This window comes from Macrobrachium rosenbergii, chromosome 25, assembly GCF_040412425.1.
Source record: "Macrobrachium rosenbergii isolate ZJJX-2024 chromosome 25, ASM4041242v1, whole genome shotgun sequence".
In the NCBI taxonomy this organism is placed as follows: domain Eukaryota; kingdom Metazoa; phylum Arthropoda; class Malacostraca; order Decapoda; family Palaemonidae; genus Macrobrachium; species Macrobrachium rosenbergii.
The window spans coordinates 30157283-30176791 of record NC_089765.1 but is presented as its reverse complement, the minus strand read 5'-3'; the positions used below and the strand labels follow the sequence as shown (position 1 = coordinate 30176791).

Here is a 19509-nt window from a genome sequence, read left to right as displayed (position 1 = left end):
AACAAAGCTTGTGATGACTGGAAAGGAGTGCAAAGGAAGAAGTACAGTTAGGAAACTGATTATGTAGTTATTGTGGGCTAGGGTTTAGGATGAACCTTGTACTATGTACCAAAAGTAAACTATCTTCCTCTGAATTACAGAATTTATGTGAAGTAAAAGATTTTTGATGCCCAAATGTACAACAAGAACAAAGGAGATAGAAAGGAGATTTTTGAACCCTATTTTGATAAATGGGCAAGTCTTAGAAGAGGTAGAGCATTTCTGTTGCCTTATGGACACTTTTTATCCTGAAGCAGGAGCTGATCACTAAGAAAGAGAGTAGCTACAGCATGGGTGAAATGGTGAGTGATAGCTGGACTTCAGGTAAATAAAAATGTTTGATTAATAGAAAGAGCAAAGGATTGTGGATACATGAGAAATGTGCTATTCTTTGCAGCAGAAACATGGGCACTGACAAGTGTCATAAGTGTTGATTTATCTATTTCTCTTACCTTGGCGTCACTACAACTGACTGGCGATCAACGTGTACTGTATATAACAAAGAAAATTTTACTTTAAAGGAGGTTTCAAGTTGAGAAAGAGATAACCAAGGATTTAATTGAGGGACTTGGTTGCTGGATGTGGGTACAGTGTAGCAGACGGTGGATACAGCATTATACGAGCTTTCTGCAAAGGTGGAGAAAGGCCACATTAATACTTGACAAATTGAAATACTATCTAAACTGTACAAAGGGAAATTCTCAAAGGCTCGAGGAGGGTGACGCCAGTTCATGATCAGGCAGTTCACTGATTAACACTGATAAGTTGATATCGGAAATAAATCAGCAGGTCTTAGCGCATGGAAAAGAAAGGAATAGAAATGAGAATAAGAACAAAGTATGGACCAAAGAACCTTCTAACCAGACTTTACCTTAAATTCTGAGTGGAGATTGCGCGAATCAACATCAGCGGAGCCTCTATCAAGTGGACTTCTAAATGGATACTCAGAGGGGCTTGCCACGTAAAATAAGTCTAATCCTTCGGGCCAGCCCTAGGAGAGCTGTTAATCAGCTCAGTGGTCTGGTAAAGCTAAAGTATACTTAACTTTTGGAGAGGGAGGCCCTTGGGCGGAACAAAGGAATTTGGGGTGCCACTAGTGATGTGTGCTCCTCTTAAAGTGTTTGGTGTGCGTCTCTGGCACTTGACCTCTGTCCTGGCCTTTTATGACCAGCCCCCAAAATGCCGGCTTCACTGCCTTGGGCATGTCAGGTGAGAGAGTTCACTAGTGGGCAAATGCTGTTAGCTGGCTGTTTGCGTGTCTTCCAAGGATATGGCACTACCTGGAATCAAAGATCTTCGGCCAGCAGATCATATAGTTAAGTTTAGAGTGATGCTCGGTGAGGTGTAGGAGTATAATAGAAAGGTACTTTGGACCTTGATGAATCTGTTGTCAGAATTAAGTTTGAAAACAAGGAGTGGCAGGCGGCTTTTCTCCTTGGGTGTGGAATGTGACTTCTCAAAAGGAAAATATAGCAAAGTGAGAAGTATTACTAAATACTTCTAGCACAAGAAAATAAATGAGATTTAAAATAGGTGTAGTGCTGTAATGTTAAGATTCAGGCCTGGAGCATGGTGGGATCTTAATATAAATGAGGAAGTAATTGAGAGATGTAAGAAGAGGTTTGGAAAAGACAGAGATCTCAATTGTAGAGATGGTATAGAATCTGATGGAAAGGGATGAGGAACTGTTGTTCAGGAAAGCAGGAGATGGAAGTAGCATGGTAAAGGCCATGGAAATCCTGGTAAAAGGGTCAAAATGAACACCTTGACCTTATATGGAGTTCAGGCAGAAAGAGTTTATGATGATGAGGGTGTAAGATTTCATGGATCTAACATTATCTTCATTGTACTGTTAACAGAAATTGGTCAGTTTGAAATTTGCAGATGTTTTCAAAATTATTTGAAGAATTTAAGCAGGAACAGTTGTGTGTGTTTTACTTTCTCCTTGTCGAGTTAGCCTGATTTTTAAATTAAATTTTTGTAAGTTTTTTCAGTTCACTTTCAAAATTTATTTTTTTAAATATAAAGGTAGTTTTTCATTGTAATGCAAAGTGTTTATGTATGCTTTTATAATGAAAACTTGCTGTAAAGTGCCTAGTAATTTCACATGGTTTATGTGTACATAACTGATATCACTCCTTAAATTTCAAGGGGTCTTCAACATACTGACGTGCCATGATGATATTTAAGATTCAAGTGCTTATACAGTTTAACCATTTAAGAATTATAAACTGTAATTACTATGCTTTTCTCAGGAAGCTTGGCATCTTGAAGCAGAAATTTCCAAGGGTTCCTATTCTTGCCGTGACAGCTACAGCTACACATGTAGTTCGCCAAGACATCTGTAGCTCACTTAAATTGAGGTAAATATTGTGATTTGATCTCTGTATGCCGTGTGCAGTTGTGATTGGGAACTTAGATACTGTTTATTGTATATAACACAAGCCTTACAAACTCTGATACACTTTGCATGTACTTATTTTACAAATATTAAAAATGTAGTTTGTTCATGACACTTACCTGACAGATATATATATAGCTGTATTCTCCGAAGGGACCGACAGAAATTCAAAAACTTACGGCACACGCAGTTGGGCCAGGTGGTTAGTACCCATTCCCGCCGCTGGGAGGCGGGTATCAGGAACCATTCCCATTTTCTATTCAGATTTTCTCTGTCGCCGGTATTGTCAACACCTGTTGTCAATACCTCCACCGTTGGATTTCGGAAACTTTTCCACTGAGTATTCTGATTGTCTTTTGGTTTTTTGACTTTGGATTTGTGGATAGGCATACGCTTCTGTGGACTGTTTTGATTTTGGTTTTGGCTTTTCTTGAACAAGATGTCTGGTTCTAGTTCTGCTAGTTTCAGGGTGTGTGTTGTGAAGGAGTGTAAGGTGAGGCTACCAAAAGCTTCGGTAGACCCTCACACAGTATGCATGAGATGTAGGGAGCATGTCTGTTTGTTGGATGATCGCTGCAAGGAGTGTGAGTCTTTGCCTGATTCTGATTGGAAGGCTTACGACTCTTATGTACGCAAGTTAGAGCGTGACCGTATCAGGAGGTCTTCCTCCAGGAGTGTGTCTGCTGGCGGGAGTCAGGGTATTAATTTGTCACCTGTTAATCCTACTAATGCTTCACCTTTCCCTGTAGAGTCGCCTTCGAACCCTGTGATTGTGTCTGCGGAAGGTAATGCCCTTGCGCAGATTTTGAACTCCTTTCGTGCCTTGGAGTCGAAAGTGCTGGCTATTGAGAGTGTAGTGAAGTGCAATGATCCCCCTAGTGTTGTGGAGGGGGTGTCAGATCGGCCCTATAATGCCTCTAGGCCTGGACCTCTGCCGAACTCCCAGGACTTAGGGAGTGGGCATGTCGAAAGCCGCAAGAGGGTTACGGGGACCCCCCACCGATCTGGCGTCCCTTCGGCAGGCCATGTTGACGTTTCCCAGGCTGCCAAGGATCGTGCTCGCGCACGAGTCCTTAAGGATTGCTTCTCGTCCTCCGAGGCGCCCTCTCCACGCAAGGGGTCGTGTTCTCGGGTGGACTCTTGTTCTTTCAAGAGGAGCTTCGCAGAGGAGGACGCTTCTTCTTCTCTTTCTCGTGCGCTAGTTTCTTCACCTGACTGGTTGCACGAGTTGCCGCCGCAGAAGAGGACCAGGACTTCTTCTGAGGAGGACGTTTTTGAGCGTCCCAGCCGCCCCAAGCAGAGAGCTGTCGTCTCCCATGGTAGAAGGAGGAGGACGTCTCCTTCCCCCTCTTCTTCTCATAAGAGCAGCCCTTCTCCTGAGAGGGATTCTTCTCCTTCGAAGCGTCTTCTCCAGGGCATGCAGCGGCAGTTGGCTTCCCTTCTCGCTGCAAAGGAGTCTGAGCCTCGTAGGCGCCGCAAAGATTTGACGCTGCCAGTTAAGAGGTCTCCCTCTCCTGCTCTTCGTTCGTCTCTCTCTCCTGCGAGTTCTCCTAGTCGTCCTCATCGTTCGTTGGATCGTTGGCTTTCCTTGCCTCGTCGTGACGCTCCTCAGGCTGCTGTTCCTGACTTTTCTCTGGCTGCTCAGGACGCCCCTCTTGCAGCTCAGCTAGCCCCTCGTAGGGATTCGCGGCAAGACATTCGACATGACGCTCGTCTTGCTTCTCATCACGCTCTTCAGGACGTTCGGCAGGACGCTCACCAGGACGCTTCTCTCCCATCCCGTCTAGACTCTCTGCAGGACGCTCGTCGGGACGCTCGGCAGCTTGCGAGGCAGGACGCTCGTCAGGACGCTTCTGTGCGGGACGCTCCGGAGTGTTCTGCTTCTTCGCACAAGAAGAGGTCTCTTTGCCGAATCGGATCTAAAGGTCTTAGTCTTCCTCAAATCCGGAAGGCTCTCCTGTCGCTCCCGTCGAAGAGGGAGGTTTGTCTCAGGAATCGGACTCTGCAGAGCAGGAACAGCCCCCTTTGTCGTCTTTTTCCGACTATCAGGTTTTGGCCAGTATGCTGAAGGAATTATTTCCTGATAAGTTTCAGCCTTCTGCTCCTCTATCCCCCCCTTCGCAGTTAGCTTCTTCGAAGGTGAGGAAATCGCCTGGCTTCCTGCAGATGAAGACTTCGCTCGCTACTAGAAAAGCCTTCAAGAAAGTTAACTCTTGGATGGAAGATAGGAAATCGCAAGGCAAGTCTTCCTTTGCTCTACCCCCGTCCAGATTGTGCGGGAAAGCTGGAATTTGGTACGAGACGGGAGAAGAAATTTGCCTCCAGGGTCCCTTCTTCTTCCCAAGGCGATTTCGCGAGTCTCGTCGACGCTTCGAGGACGGCTCTCCTTTCTTCAGCTAAGGTGACCTGGACGCTTTCTGAGACTGACCACCATCTTAAAGGCCTTTTCAGGACTATGGAGGTCTTCAACATTTTAGATTGGTGCTTGGGGGCCTTGGACTTGAGGACTCGGAGTCCAGACTCTATCTCTCTGGGGGAGCTGTCCAGTGTGCTGTCTTGCATGGACAAGGCCGTCAGAGATGGTGCGGATGAACTGGCTTCTCATTTTGGTACGACCCTCTTGAAGAAGAGGGCTTTATACTGCAATTTTGTAGCGTTAAGTCAGTTTCTCCTGTTCAGAGGGCGGAATTGCTTTTGCCCTCTGTCTAGCCATCTCTTCCCCAGCCGCTAGTCAAGGATCTTGCCTCCAGCCTTAAGGAGAGAAGGCTACTCAGGACCTCCTTGCGCAGTCTTCCAGACGTCCTAATGTCCCGTCTACGTCGTCGCAGGGACTAGCCTCCAAGAGGCAGAAGCCCTTTCGTGGCAAATCTTCCTCCTCAAGATCCTTTTCTCGAGGAAGAGGCCTCTCCAGAGGCGGAGCCCCTTCTAACCCAAGGGGCAAGAAATGACTCACCAAACCTCCAGACACCAGTAGGAGCCAGGCTTCTCTTGTTTTCGGAAGCCTGGAGAGTAAGAGGGGCGGACTCCTGGTCCCTCAGTGTAATCGACAAAGGTTACAGGATCCTGTTCCTCGACCCCTGTCCTCAACTCCCAGGGATCTGTCGCCCTCTTACCGCCCAGAGAAGCAACAGATTCTTTTCGATCTGCTGGAACAAATGCTCGAGAAGAAAGCCATAGAGCGAGTCCTGGATTTGGAGTCTCCAGGTTTCTACAATTGTCTTCTTGGTTCCAAAACAGTCAGGGGGGTGGAGACCAGTCCTGGACGTCAACAGACTGAACCATTTTGTCATCAAGGAGAAGTTCAAAATGGAGACGTCTCAGTCTGTTATAAATGCGTTAAGACCAGGCGATTGGATGGTCTCTCTCGATCTCCAGGACGCCTATTTTCATGTCCTCATTCATCCTCAGTCGAGAAAGTGTTTGAAGTTTGTCCTGGGGGGACGAGTGTACCAGTTCAGAGCTCTCTGTTTCGGACTGAGTACGGCTCCTATGGTTTTCACAGTCCTGATGAGGAACATTGCCAGGTGGCTTCACCTTGCGGGCATAAGGATCTCGCTCTATCTGGACGACTGGCTCATACGAGCTTCTTCGAAAGAAAGGTGTCTGGAGGACTTACATTCAACATTGGAGCTGACGAAGTCCCTGGGACTTCTTGTGAATTTAGAGAAGTCACATCTGATCCCTTCTCAGTCCATTCTTTACCTGGGGATTCAGATGGATTCAGTGGCTTTTCGAGCCTTTCCATCCCAGGAACGTCAGCAGCACTGCTTTGAAAAAGTTTCGGCCTTCCTGGGGAAAGAAACATGCTCGGTGAGGGAATGGATGAGTCTGCTGGGGACCATTTCATCGTTAGAGAAGTTTGTTTCCCTGGGGAGGTTGCATCTCAGACCCCTCCAGTTTTTCCTTGCGGACAACTGGACGAACAAGGAGGATCTAGAGGAGTCTCTCAAGTTCTCTCTCTCTGTCAAGGACCATCTACGGTGGTGGCTCGATCCCGTAAAATTGGCACAAAGGGTCTCTCTCTCTCTTCAGAACCCCGACCTAGTGTTGTTTTCCGACGCGTCCACATCGGGATGGGGAGCAACACTTGTGGGGGGGGAGGAAGTGTCAGGCACCTGGAAGGGGGACCAGGTGTCCTGGCACATCAATCTAAAAGAACTGGGAGCGATTCTCTTAGCTCTTCAGTTCTTCGAAAATCAAGTTGCAGGCCAAGTGGTTCAAATCAACTCAGACAACACCACGGCCCTGGCGTACCTCAAGAAACAAGGAGGTACTCATTCTCGGTCCCTGTTCCTGATTGCAAAAGAGATCCTGCTGTGGGCATATTCTCGTCAAGTTACAATTCTCACACGCTTCGTAGCAGGGGTCGAGAATGTACACGCGGACCTTCTCAGTCGGCAGCGTCAACTTCTTCCGACAGAGTGGACTCTGCACACAGAAGTGTGTCAGGAGCTTTGGAAGCTTTGGGGGCGTCCCCTGGTGGACCTCTTTGCAACGTCAAGGACCACAAGGCTGCCTCTTTACTGCTCTCCCGTGCTCGACCCGGGGGCAATAGCAGTAGATGCCTTTCTTTGGGACTGGATGGGTCTGGACCTGTATGCCTTTCCCCCATTCAAGATTCTGGGGGAAGTTATCAGGAAGTTTGTAGTCTCAGAAGGGGCGAGAATGACATTAATCACCCCCTTTTGGCCTTCAGCGGAGTGGTTCACAGAGATCATGACATTCTTAGTGGATTTTCCAAGAACGCTTCCCATGAGAATAGATCTTCTCAAACAACCCCTCTTCAAAAGGTACCACAAAAACCTTCCCGCTCTGAGTCTGACTGCATTCAGACTATCGAAAAAGTTGCTCAGAGCGCGAGGGTTTTTCTAGACCAGTGGCTAAGGCGATCGCCAACGCCAGGAGAGCCTCCTCCAGTGCAGTGTACCAGTCGAAGTGGGCCATTTTTAGGAAGTGGTGCAAACTTAAGGGAATTTCCTCTACCACAACCTCTGTGTCCCAGATAGCAGACTTTCTTTTTTATTTGAGGAAGGAATTAAAGCTGGCAGTACCTACCATCAAAGGCTACAGAAGCATGCTGTCAGCAGTCTTTAGGCATAGAGGCCTTGACTTATCGGACAACAAAGACCTTCATGATCATGATCTCGTAAGGTCTTTTGAGACTTCTAAGGTAGCCCTCCCTAAGTTACCTTCGTGGAATTTAGATGTTGTTCTAAAATTCCTTATGTCTAGAAGATTTGAACCTTTACATTCTGCTTCCTTCAAGGACGTAACCAAGAAAACTATTTTCCTAACTGCTCTGGCGACGGCGAAGAGAGTTAGTGAACTTCAGGCGATCAGCAAGATTATAGGTTTTAGAGGCCTTGATGCGGTCTGCTCTCTGAGCCCTATGTTTCTTGCAAAGAATGAAAACCCGTCTTCCCCTTGGCCCAGGTCCTTCGAAATTAAGGGCTTGACGGACATCACTGGACAAGAACCGGTGAGAACCCTGTGCCCTGTCAGGGCTCTGAAATTTTACTTACAGAGGACCCAGAATTGTAGAGGTCCTTCTAACAATCTATGGTGCTCGGTTAAGAGGCCTGATATACCTCTCTCTAAGAATGCTCTGGCGTTCTTTTTAAGAAGCACCATCATAGATGCCCATTCCAGGTGTTCAAGACGAGGAGTTGAGACCTTTGAAAGTCAAGGCTCACGAAGTGAGAGCCATTGCTACCTCAGTGGCTTTCCAGAAAAACCTGTCTTTCAATGACATTCTGGGTGCCACTTTTTGGCGAAGCAATTCTGTCTTTGCTTCACATTATCTTACTGAAGTAAAGACGTCCTACGAGAATTGCTGTGCGCTCGGGCCTAACGTTTCCGCAAATATGATTTTGGGGGCAGAAAGCGACTCTCATCCTCTCCTTTAATTTTTGGTTAGGTGTGTTTTTTAAATATTCTAGTGGTGTTGTTTTTATGGTTGTTGGGTCTCCACCGGTGGTGGTCGTCCCAGTCCTTAGTTTATGTTATGATTCATGACGTAACTAGGCTTGTTCAGGTGGTTGTTTCGTTTGTCGCTTGCCCTCACAATAAGGTCATATGGTCTAGTCACATTGTGGTCTCGCCCCCGTTGACAGATCATCTAGATTTCACCAGCTTTATAGGTCCCTACCTCGCTGGAGTCTCTAGTAAAGCAGAAGCAGACTTGGGTGACAGTAATCACGAAGTCAGCAATGCTAACAGGTAAGGAACCAAGGCGTCAATCGCCTACATATGTTTGTTTCCTAAATCCTATTCTGTCTCTTCCCACCTCCAATGGTGGGATTCAGCTATATATATATCTGTCAGGTAAGTGTCATGAACAAAATGATATTTTTATAATGTAATAAAGTTTGTTCATACTTACCTGGCAGATATATATAATCATAGTACCCACCCTCCTCCCCTCAGGAGACAGTAGTTCTAGAGTCTAGAAAATCTGAATAGAAAATGGGAATGGTTCCTGATACCCGCCTCCCAGCAGCGGGAATGGGTACTAACCACCTGGCCCAACTGCGTGTGCCGTAAGTTTTTGAATTTCTGTCGGTCCCTTCGGAGAATACAGCTATATATATATCTGCCAGGTAAGTATGAACAAACTTTATTTTATTATAAAAATATCATATTATTCTCAAATGTTGAGCTTTTGCAGGGTAAATAACTTTGGTTACCATATGAGGATGTGCTAACCTGAAGATGGAGGTGTTATAGTTTTAATCATTATATCTTCTCAAAATCTCACCAGTCTCTGATGAAACCATCTGTGGCTGAAATTATAAGTCTTTGCACTTAGAAAATTGTGTAAAACTGTATATTAATTGTATGTATAAGGTATGTCCTATATTTACAACACTTAGAATAATATCCCTGTCACACCTCATAGCAACAGTGCTGTACTGTAAGCCTATACATTCATTGAACAACAGTACAGTAAACCCCCCGTCTTCGCGGGGCATGCGTACCGCACCCCCCTACGAATAGCTAAAACCAGAGGATACTTAGAACCCTTCTAAAAACACTTAGAACTGCCTGTTGTGATAGTTCAAACACACACAAAACAAACTAAAAATGCTTATATAGGTATTATCCTACTTACGATGGGGTTAGATTTAAAAAAAAACCATCGTTTGTTGGAAAAAACGTAAGTTATAGCAAAACGTATCTCAAACATAGCCTAACCTACACTGGGGTATTCGGTACCATGTACAGTAAACCCCCCGTATTCGCGTTCTCACAATTCGTGGACTCACGCATTCGCGGGTTTCTCTTTGGAGCATATCTACCCATTATTCGCGGAAAATTTGCCCATTCACGGTATTTTTCACTGAGAAATATTCACTAATTGCTGTATTTTCTTATAATTTTCATAAATAAATGCACTTTTTGTGATCAAACTATTAAAATACTCAGGTATAAGCATTTTTACTGGGTTTTTCTTGTGTTTAAACTATCAAATGGGCAGTTCTAAGTGTTTTTAGAGGGTTTTTAAGTATTCGCGGATTTTAGCTATTCGCAGGGGGGGGGTGCAGTACACATCCTCCGCAAATACGGGTGGTTCACTGTATACATATATGGTAGCCTAGCCTACACTATAAAATATACTTTTTACGTACACAGTATAGTAATTACTAATATCAGCTAATTCTGGAGGTTCATGCAAAGTGACTTATGATAATTCGATACAAAGAGAAATTGAATAACAAACAAGAATTTGCTTAGCCTACACTACTGTACAGTATATTGTATACATACACGGTAGCGTAGCCTGCATTATACTTTATATTCACATATCGTATTACACAAGCATCAACATAACGAATATGCATCTTTTCCATGGATCTTTTAAAATGTTATGCCTTAATTCACTGTATCCAATAATATTGTATATATTCTTATATTGCTTTTGTATTATAAATTGTGATCATAGCAATCAGTGTTTTGGTTTGGAAATGTCTACACGGTGTTTATTTCGCCGCATTTAACTCAGTTCGGAGTGCTTTTCTTGCTTCTAGTTAGCATAAATGAATCTCTAGAATCGAGATACTTTATTTATAAGGGACAAGGTTATTTTTCACTATACAAAGTGTTTTTAAGTCGAAATATAACTAAAATATGCCTCGTGAAATTAATTTATCTATTTTCGTTAATAGATGACGATTGATGATGGCTGTTTGGGGGCGTTTGTTTTGTGTAAAAAAAATTTCAAGATTCCGTTCGCTATTTTCACTTGATTTCATCATATTACAAGCTTTACATATTTATCATTTATCGGTGTAAAAATAGCCGTAATGTGTTCTTTCATGCCCAGGAGTTTTGATTAAAATACTTTCTCTCCCATTTTAATTACGATTTAGTTTCATCCATGTTGCCGATGCACAATAATTTACAGTATAGTCATTAGCAGCTTGAACATTGTTTTCTCAGCTTCAGCTGCAACTTGCAGCTTAAATTTAGCAGTATATTTCCTTGACGCACTTTTATCCATACCGAATAAGGGTATAATGCAAAAATATAACGTCATTCTTGCCATAACCTATGGTTATTGTTTATTACCGTACAGTGATTGAAATATAGGTAAACGGCTGTTGTTATCTGATTTGTTTATAAGCAAAGTTTCGTGGTCGGTTGTTTATGGCTGTACGCATTTACGCAAGAGTATAACGTTACTAACAATACTTTTATCATTCTCTTTTACTTTTTTAACTAGAAGATGGGATGAAGAGATGGAGGAAAAGTTGTCTATTGTAATTTGGTCTCTTTCACTGCCTGATTATGCTGCTGCCTGTGCCAACGCAAAATTTAAAAATATTTTATAAATAATATTGTCATATCGGTAATAATTGCTTACCCTATTGCAAAATCGAGTTATCGTAAGGTGAATTATCATAACTCGAGCATTACCTGAGTATTTCAGTAGTTTTATCACAGAAAGTGCATTAAGTCATGAAAATGAGATGAAAATACAGTATTTAGTGAATATTTCTCAGTGAAAAATAACGCGAATGGCCGAATATTCCACGAATAATGGGTAGATATGTTCCAAAGAGAAATCCGTGAATACGTGAGTCCGCAAATTGTGAGACCACAAATACAAAGTTATATGGAACTACATTCCATATATACTCTGCCTTAACTTTGAGGGAACTCTCATATACTAATGCTCAGATATGGTGCAATTTAGGTTTTATTATAACCACAATACCATATAACTGATCAGCCATAAATTTCACTACTTGTTATAAAACTATTGTGCTTTTGTAATATTCGGATGATATTCTGAAATTAATGTATTCACTCATTTACAGATAATTAGTTCTTTAATGAAATGTATTTGATAAGATACTTTGAAATTACCTTGATATTTATGTGAGCAAGAACCATACCATTAACGCAGGTCTGTAACAGATGCGAACTGAAGAGAACCCAGGACTCTTTCCTGGGTACGGCGAGTGGCTTTCCTGTTTTTGAGGAACTGCCTGGTGGCTTTGGCTATTTCCCTCCTTTTGGCTGGCGGAAGAGACAGTTTGTGTGAGTCCAGATCCCATTGGATTCCTAGCCACTGAAATCGAGCCTCCGGAACCAGGCGGGATTTCTCCCTGTTTATTTGAAAGCCTCGGGATTCCAGGAAGTTGATCACTATGGCTGTTGCTCTCCGACATTCCTCGGCGCTGGATGCCCAAATTATCCAATCGTCTAGGTATGCGGCTAACATGATCCCCTGGGACCGTAACTGCTGAACTACTGTTTCTGCCAGTTTGGTGAAGATTCTGGGCGCTATGTTGAGCCCGAATGGCATGACTCTGAATGAGTAGGCCTGTTTTCCTAGTCTGAATCCTAGGTAAGGAGAGAAGTTTCTCGCAACCGGGACGTGATAATATGCGTCTGAAAGATCTATAGAGGTGGTGACGGCTCCACGGGGAAGTAGGGTCCGCACCTGCGAGATTGTAAGCATGCGAAATTTTGTCGCATTGAATGTAAGATTACTCTTTGCTGACTGGAGCCTTTCTTCAGAACGCTGAACAGTCTGCCTTGAAATTTCAGGTGTCTCACTTTCTTTATAGCCCTCTTTTGAAGCAGGTCCTTTACAAAGTCCAGGAGGGCTTTGGATGGGGACTGATGGAATCTGACTAGCGGAGGAGGACCTTTGCACCAGCTCCATCCCAGACCTGTGGAGACTATGCTGTGGGCCCACGGACTGAAGGTCCATCAATCCCGAAAAAGATACAACCTCCCGCCTACCTGAGGAGACTCATTGGACGGGAGAAGGCTTAGCTCCTCTACTGCCCCGGCCTCCTCTCCCTCGAGAGAGGGAACGTGACTCAGCCCTACCTCTGAAGGAGGCTCTGGCTCTGCTTCCCCTTGCGTTCCTGTTAAAGCCACGAAACACCCCCTGGCTTTCAAACAAGGCGTTGGAAGCCGGAGACGTCACGAAGGTTGGGGAAGCAAGGGTATGCTGAGCATGCTGCATCAGCACAAACTGTTGTTGAGGCTGGGCCTTTGAAGTTGAAGGCTGACCGACCTGGGAGACCGGTACAGCCTGCATCATGGTCTGGGTGTGAGGTCTTCTGTACTTTCTGAACCTTTTCCCTGATTTAGCTTGAGGTTCGGCGGACTCTGTGGCCTTCCTTTTGAAAGGGAGACCCCAGCGGGAGCGGAGGCTTTGATTTGCCCTGGTTGCCTCCGTCAGGACATTGTTCATTTCACTCTCAGGGAAGATATTGGGGCCCCAAATAGTGCTCTTCATGAGCCTATTGGGCTCATGCCTTATGGTGGCGTCCGCGAAGATGTTCTTACGGCAATTCATCCTCGCCACAATAAAGTCGTACAGGTCCGCCTGGAATCCCGCCAACAGGGATTTGGTTAGGACCTGGAAGAGAGGTTCTTCACCGTAAGTGACCGCCGTTGCCTCTGTCAGGCACAAGGAATTCATGGAGCGACTCAATCTGCACCTGGCCTCAAATTCAGCTTTTAGAAGAGCTTCCGGAATCTTGGGAAGCTGTTCACTGAATAGGGATGAAGCGCACTCGGAGCGAGTTTGCCCACCGTGAACGTGGCCGGAGCTCCCAACCAAAATTCCGAATCTCCGGGGAAGACAAGAGAAGTAGGATCTGTCTCTCGGAGTTGAGGCAGCGGTTTACCCTTGATGCCTGCCTGACAAGTCAGCAAAGCTACCGTAGACATGCAGGGAGTAGGGACAGCATCACCCAATGAGAACATAGTGAAGGTCCCTTTGAAGGGGGTCAGTTTGGTGTTCTCCACCTCCCACTCCGTGAGAGTGCGCAGCAAGGCGGATTGGGCTTGGTCCCTAGGAAAAATAACTGTCTCCTTAGGGACTTTGTCTGATCTAATCCAAGCTTCTTCCTTAAGTCTGGCGTAGCCTGGGTAGGGAGGCACCAGGTCGGGTGGGAAGAACTCCAATTCTTCCAACCTGCGTGTACCCAAGCCTTCAATTGTAAGGGTATCTTCATGCCGTCGGGCATGAAGAGCCAGACGCCAAGGATTTCCCTTATCAAAGGGAGGAAGACTGGAGGCATCCGGAACAGCGTACGTTTGAGGCGCCACTCGGGAGCGCACAAACCCGGAGAGCACGTTCTCCTGGTTCTGCATCCTCTCAGCTAAAGACTTCCAGTGATCATCAGAAGACTTCAAGCCCGAAGCGAGCTGAGAGGAAAGGTCACTTATCCTGGCTTCAACCTTCTTGTCAAGCTTTTGCAAGAGGAAATCTGCAAAAGCCTCAGGGTCAAAGTTAGGTTGAGGGGGACTCACCTTAACCGCCCTGGATCTCAACCCCTTGGCAGGGGGAGTAGCCTTGCTAGTTGAAGCCACCAGACTAAGAGCCCGTGACTTCAAGGGAGCTACAGGATTAGACCTGTGAGGTCTAGAGGACTTGGATAAGCCCTTTGTTTTCAAGGATTTCACCTTGGGGACAGTAGACCTCGATCTGTCCTCAAGGTAAGCAGATTTCTGGAAACCCTGAAAAGAAGAAGCAGAGGAAGAAGGAGAATTGGAAAGGGAGCTCGCTCCCCCTGCCTCACTTACCTCCCTACCTTCTACCTGGTCCGGCTCGACGTTCATTGGCTCGATGTTTATATTGATGGCCGCCACCTCTTCGCACAGATTATCATCTTGGGAGGGCTGCGTCTCTACCTGGATCTGCTCTATCAAGGGGGCGGCTACTTCCGCCGGAACTACGGCTGAGATCCGGGAGCCGGGGTAGAGGAGATTGCAGATCCCCTCAGAAAGGATGTAGGGTTTCCCCGACGGGACGTTCCTCCCGAACCCGCTGACCCAGGCCTTCAGGGTCGACAGCGAAGAGTCGCGGGAACTACGGTCAGACTGAAAGAGAAGAAAGGCTTACTAAAACAATCACCGAACGCCATATTCATCAATATAAGCCATGAAGTCAAAGTGAGACTAAAGGTTAGCAGACTTGAAGCTTACCGACTCATCCAACACCTTCTCATACAGAGCGTAGCACACCTCACAGCCGTCTGGGTGCCAGACGACCAGGTCCCCGACGCGAACCGCACAGCCGGAGTGGGAGCGGCACACTACATGGCCGTAGGGCTGCTGGAGGACCGCCGTACACCCAGGCTCCTGACAGCGTACCATTTGTAAGTGGATAGATGATACATGAGTATGCTAGTTAAGGCTCGCTGGAGTAGAGCCGGCGGAGATAGAAGCCTTAACCTAATGTGGGTGATGGAGCATGCTTACAGTCAATCCGAAAACCCGCCGGAGAGACTCCGACTGAATAAGATAATATACAATACATGAATAATGATAAGTTAAGGACTGCCGGAGTTGGTCCGGCGGTAACAGTACACCTTAACCTAGGATCATGCATCATAACAATTAACAATAATAATATAATTATAGTATAATAAATAAATACTGCCGGAATCCGGCAGTGGTATGGTAAAGCTACAGAATGGTCAACTAATATGTAAACAGCATTACTTGGCTGGTTATGATACTCCGCCCTGGTTGTCTCAGAAACCCGGTACTTCATACCTATGGTAGCGGCGGAAGAGGCGAAGAGGAGACCCCAAAACTGGATCAACTCTCAATGCCTGTGGCGGGGAACAGGTAGTGGAAAACGCCAACCAAATGAAAACCATATCCACCGGAGTGGTAACATGTACAAAAACAACGGGAGATGTGACAAACCCAGCGGAGAATGAACCTAGTGGAAGCCAAGACAGTATCCCTGGACTTGTGTTCGGTGCTCTAGCTAACCCTGAGGAAAGCGAACAAACGAAACACTAGCAAAATGGCGGAAACCAAAAGGCGGAGGCCAGATAGGTGGGTAACACTTATCTGGACGCCGGTCGAAAGCTCCCACGGGTGCCGGTCATAAGAGATCGGCGTCCCTCGCGCGGGAGAGAAGTCAAGGTCACACGCCAAATGCTAAGGAACAGGAGGAAGTAACAAAATGGAGGGGCCGAGAAGCGGTGGCCAGGTGGGTGGGAAATACCCCCTGGACACTTATAGAAACTCCCCACGGGGTGCCGGTCGTGGAGACCGACGTCCCTCGCGCAGGGAGAAACTAGGGAACCCACCAAATGTTAAAGACTGGGTAAGGAAAGGCTAGGCTAACGACATGAAAAAGACCGTGCAACCTTCGACCCCAGACCACCCCCCAACGTCAAAATTTTTTGACTTGGGAGAAGGATAACCCTTAAACGCCTACTGGACGTATCATACGTCGACTAAAATTGTCTGTTGGGTGCCAAGTGGATGTACCGTACGTCGACTACAAAAAATTTCAACCTTCGGTCAACTTTGACTCGACCGAAATGGTCGAAAAACGCAATTGTAAGCTAAAACTCTTACATTCTAGTAATATTCAATCATGTACCTTCATTTTGCAACAAATTGGAAGTCTCTAGCACAATATTTCGATTTATGGCGAATTTTTGAAAAAACTTTTTCCTTACGCCCTCGCGGTAACTCGGCCGAAAATTTCAGAAATTCTTTCGTCATTTTGTTGTAATTTTTGCACTGTTTTATATTAGCCGATACATAAAGTTTTATATATGAAAATGTGTGCAATTTCATGTAAAATACAGCAAAATACAACCCATGGTTGTAGCTTTTATCAGTTTGGAAATATTTTCATATAGACCACGATAACTGCCAAAATTTCGACCTTCGGTCAACTTTGACTCGACCGAAATGGTAAAAAAACGCAATTGTAAGCTAAAACTCTTACATTCTAGTAATATTCAATCATTTACCTTCATTTTGCAACAAATTGGAAGTCTCTAGCACAATATTTCGATTTATGGTGAATTTTTGAAAAAAACTTTTTCCTTACGTCTGCGCCAGAAATTCTTTCGTCACTTTGTCGTAATGTTTGCACTGTTTTATATTAGTCGTTACATAAAGTTTTATATATGGAAATGTGCGCAATTTCATGTAGAATACAACAGAAAATAACTCATGGTTGTAGCTTTTATCAGTTTTGAAATATTTTCATATAAATCACGATAACTGCCAAAATTTCAACCTTCGGTCAACTTTAACTCGACCGAAATGTTAAAAAAACGCAATTATAAGTTAAAACTCTTACATTCTAGTAATATTCAATCATGTGAATTCATTTTGCAACAAACTGGAAGTCTCTAGCACAATATTTCAATTTATGGTGAATTTCTGAAAAAAAAAACTTTTTCCTTACGTCTGCAAGCGGTAACTCGGCCGAACATCTCAGAAATTCTTTCGTCACGTTGTCGTAATGTTTGCATCGTTTTACATTAGTCGTTACATAAACTTTTATATATGAAAATGTGTGCAATTTCATGTAGAATACAACAGAAAATAGCTCATGGTTGTAGCTTTTATCAGTTTTGAAATATTTTCACATAAATCACGATAACTGCCAAAATTTCTACCTTCGGTCAAATTTAACTCGACCGAAATGGTAGAAAAACGCAATTATAAGCTAAAACTCTTACATTCTAGTAATATTCAATCATTTACCTTCATTTTGCAATAAATTGGAAGTCTCTAGCACAATACTTCAATTTATGGTGAATTTTTGAAAAACACATTTTCCTTACGTCCGCGCGGTAACTCGGCCGAACATCTCGGAAATTCTTTCGTCACGTTGTCGTAATATTTGCACCATTTTATATTAGTCGTTACATAAAGTTTTATATATGAAAATGTGCGCAATTTCATGTACAATACAACAAAAAATAACTCATGGTTGTAGCTTTTATCAGTTTTGAAATATTTTCATATAAATCACGATAAATAGAAAAATTTCGACTTTCGGTCAACTTTAACTCGACCGAAATGATAAAAAACTGCAATTGTAAGCTAAAAAACTTACAGTCTAGTAATATTCAATCAATTGGCTTAATTTTTCAACAAACGGGAAGTCTCTAGCACAATATTTTGATTTATGGTGAATTTTTGAAAAAAAAAATTTTTACGTCCGTTCTGGCATTTAATTCATGCACCATTTTGTGATAATATTTTCTCTGTGTTGCTTTGATCGTTTTACAATCTGTTATATACCAAAATCATCGCAATTTAGTGTACAATACAACTGAAAAAAAAGTAACTCATTAGCTTTAACCATTTTGCTTACAGCGTGATTTCTATACAATTATATATGAGTTTTTTTTTTCGCTGTCATATATTCCAATATTTATATATGATAATGATATTTTTTTTCATTTCTGATGATTGCATACTAAACTTCAGGCAATGAGAAAAAAAGGAGCCAAAAATGAACTCTTAATCTTAAAAACTAAGCGTGCTGTGATTTTTTGAAAAAAACTTTTTTCTGCTTTGGCGCTAGGTCCCGAACGCCGCCGGCATACGGGAGACGTTTTTGTAAATAGAGGCTCGGCGTTTAAGGGTTAACAGAGGTATGGAAGGGGGGGAGAGAAATTCCACGCAAAATCTGGCCATGCCCTCCAACGCCGACAGCCTGGACAGGTGGGGGACTAAGTAATGAGGAGACCCTCACCATTCTAACCTACCTCTTGAAAACCAACTGGTCTGGTCAGGTAGGCTAAAACGGGGGAGGGGGTGGGGAGTCTCCAAAGCCTAATGACACTCCAAAAACATGACGGCATGGTCAGGTGGGCCAAGAGAACAAGGAACTCCCTCAATCAACCAACACCTCCCTCCAAGCCTCAAAACGACATGGTCGGGGGAGCTTGGAAGCATGAGGGTCATGAAAGGCGCCTAACCTAAGTAGCCTAGCCCTCCGATTGCGGACGAGAGGGCTTGGCCAGAATACCCAACAAATAAACTACCTGACTTGAAGTACTACGAAAAGTTAACCAAATGATATGAAATATAATGTATATAAAAATAAATGCACAGAAACTTATAATATATAAAGACTCGCGCTATAGAGAGGGCCTAACAACTCGCGACATGTTGAACACGGGTGATACGTAAAATGGCCGACCCTAACGCTGAATCAAAAACATTTTTAATCCAAAAATATACATGTCATCCATCACCGTACATATCAGGAAAATCAATAGCAAAACAGTACCACCTTGGAGAATGTATCCCTTCGCCGCGAGAGGAAGGTGCCCATGGAAAAGGAATATTTATGATCATAAAGGCGGGAGGGGGAAGCCTCCCATATTAGCCTAATTCCGTTAAAATACGGGCACAACATCCCCCGCCAACGAAAGGACAATTCGCCAAAAAGAACTTCCTGAAGGGGCAGAAATATCAAACAACATAACTAAAATATATAACCATGTAAAACACAAGCAGAATCTCACTGCTAAGGCCATCTGAATACAAAGGCCAAACATGGCTGAGGCGAATTAAAGGTAAAATAAGAAGCCTCTATAACAAAAAACCCCAAAAGAAGATGGTACTTGACTTCGAAGAAGAGAATTCCTGTACGGATGACATGATGGATACGTAAAAATGCCAAAAATGCAGCACAAGAGAAAGATACGACGACGTATACCAACGTGCTAAAATGGAATGAGGCTAAGATGGCGGCTGAGGTGTTGGTTGGCCGGGCGATGGGCGTTGGATATGCGACGGCCCCGCATTTTCCCGGG

The 19509-nt window shown here is 44.3% G+C and overlaps 1 protein-coding gene across 1 annotated transcript in view; it reads left to right on the top strand.

Moving 5' to 3' along the window:
• The window catches only part of LOC136852524 (ATP-dependent DNA helicase RecQ-like), a 155207-nt gene that overhangs the window by 56515 nt on the left and 79183 nt on the right, over positions 1-19509 (top strand). Inside the window, 1 exon segment of the mRNA XM_067127235.1 lies at positions 2295-2402. Within this exon segment, the coding sequence (XP_066983336.1) occupies positions 2295-2402 (108 nt within the window).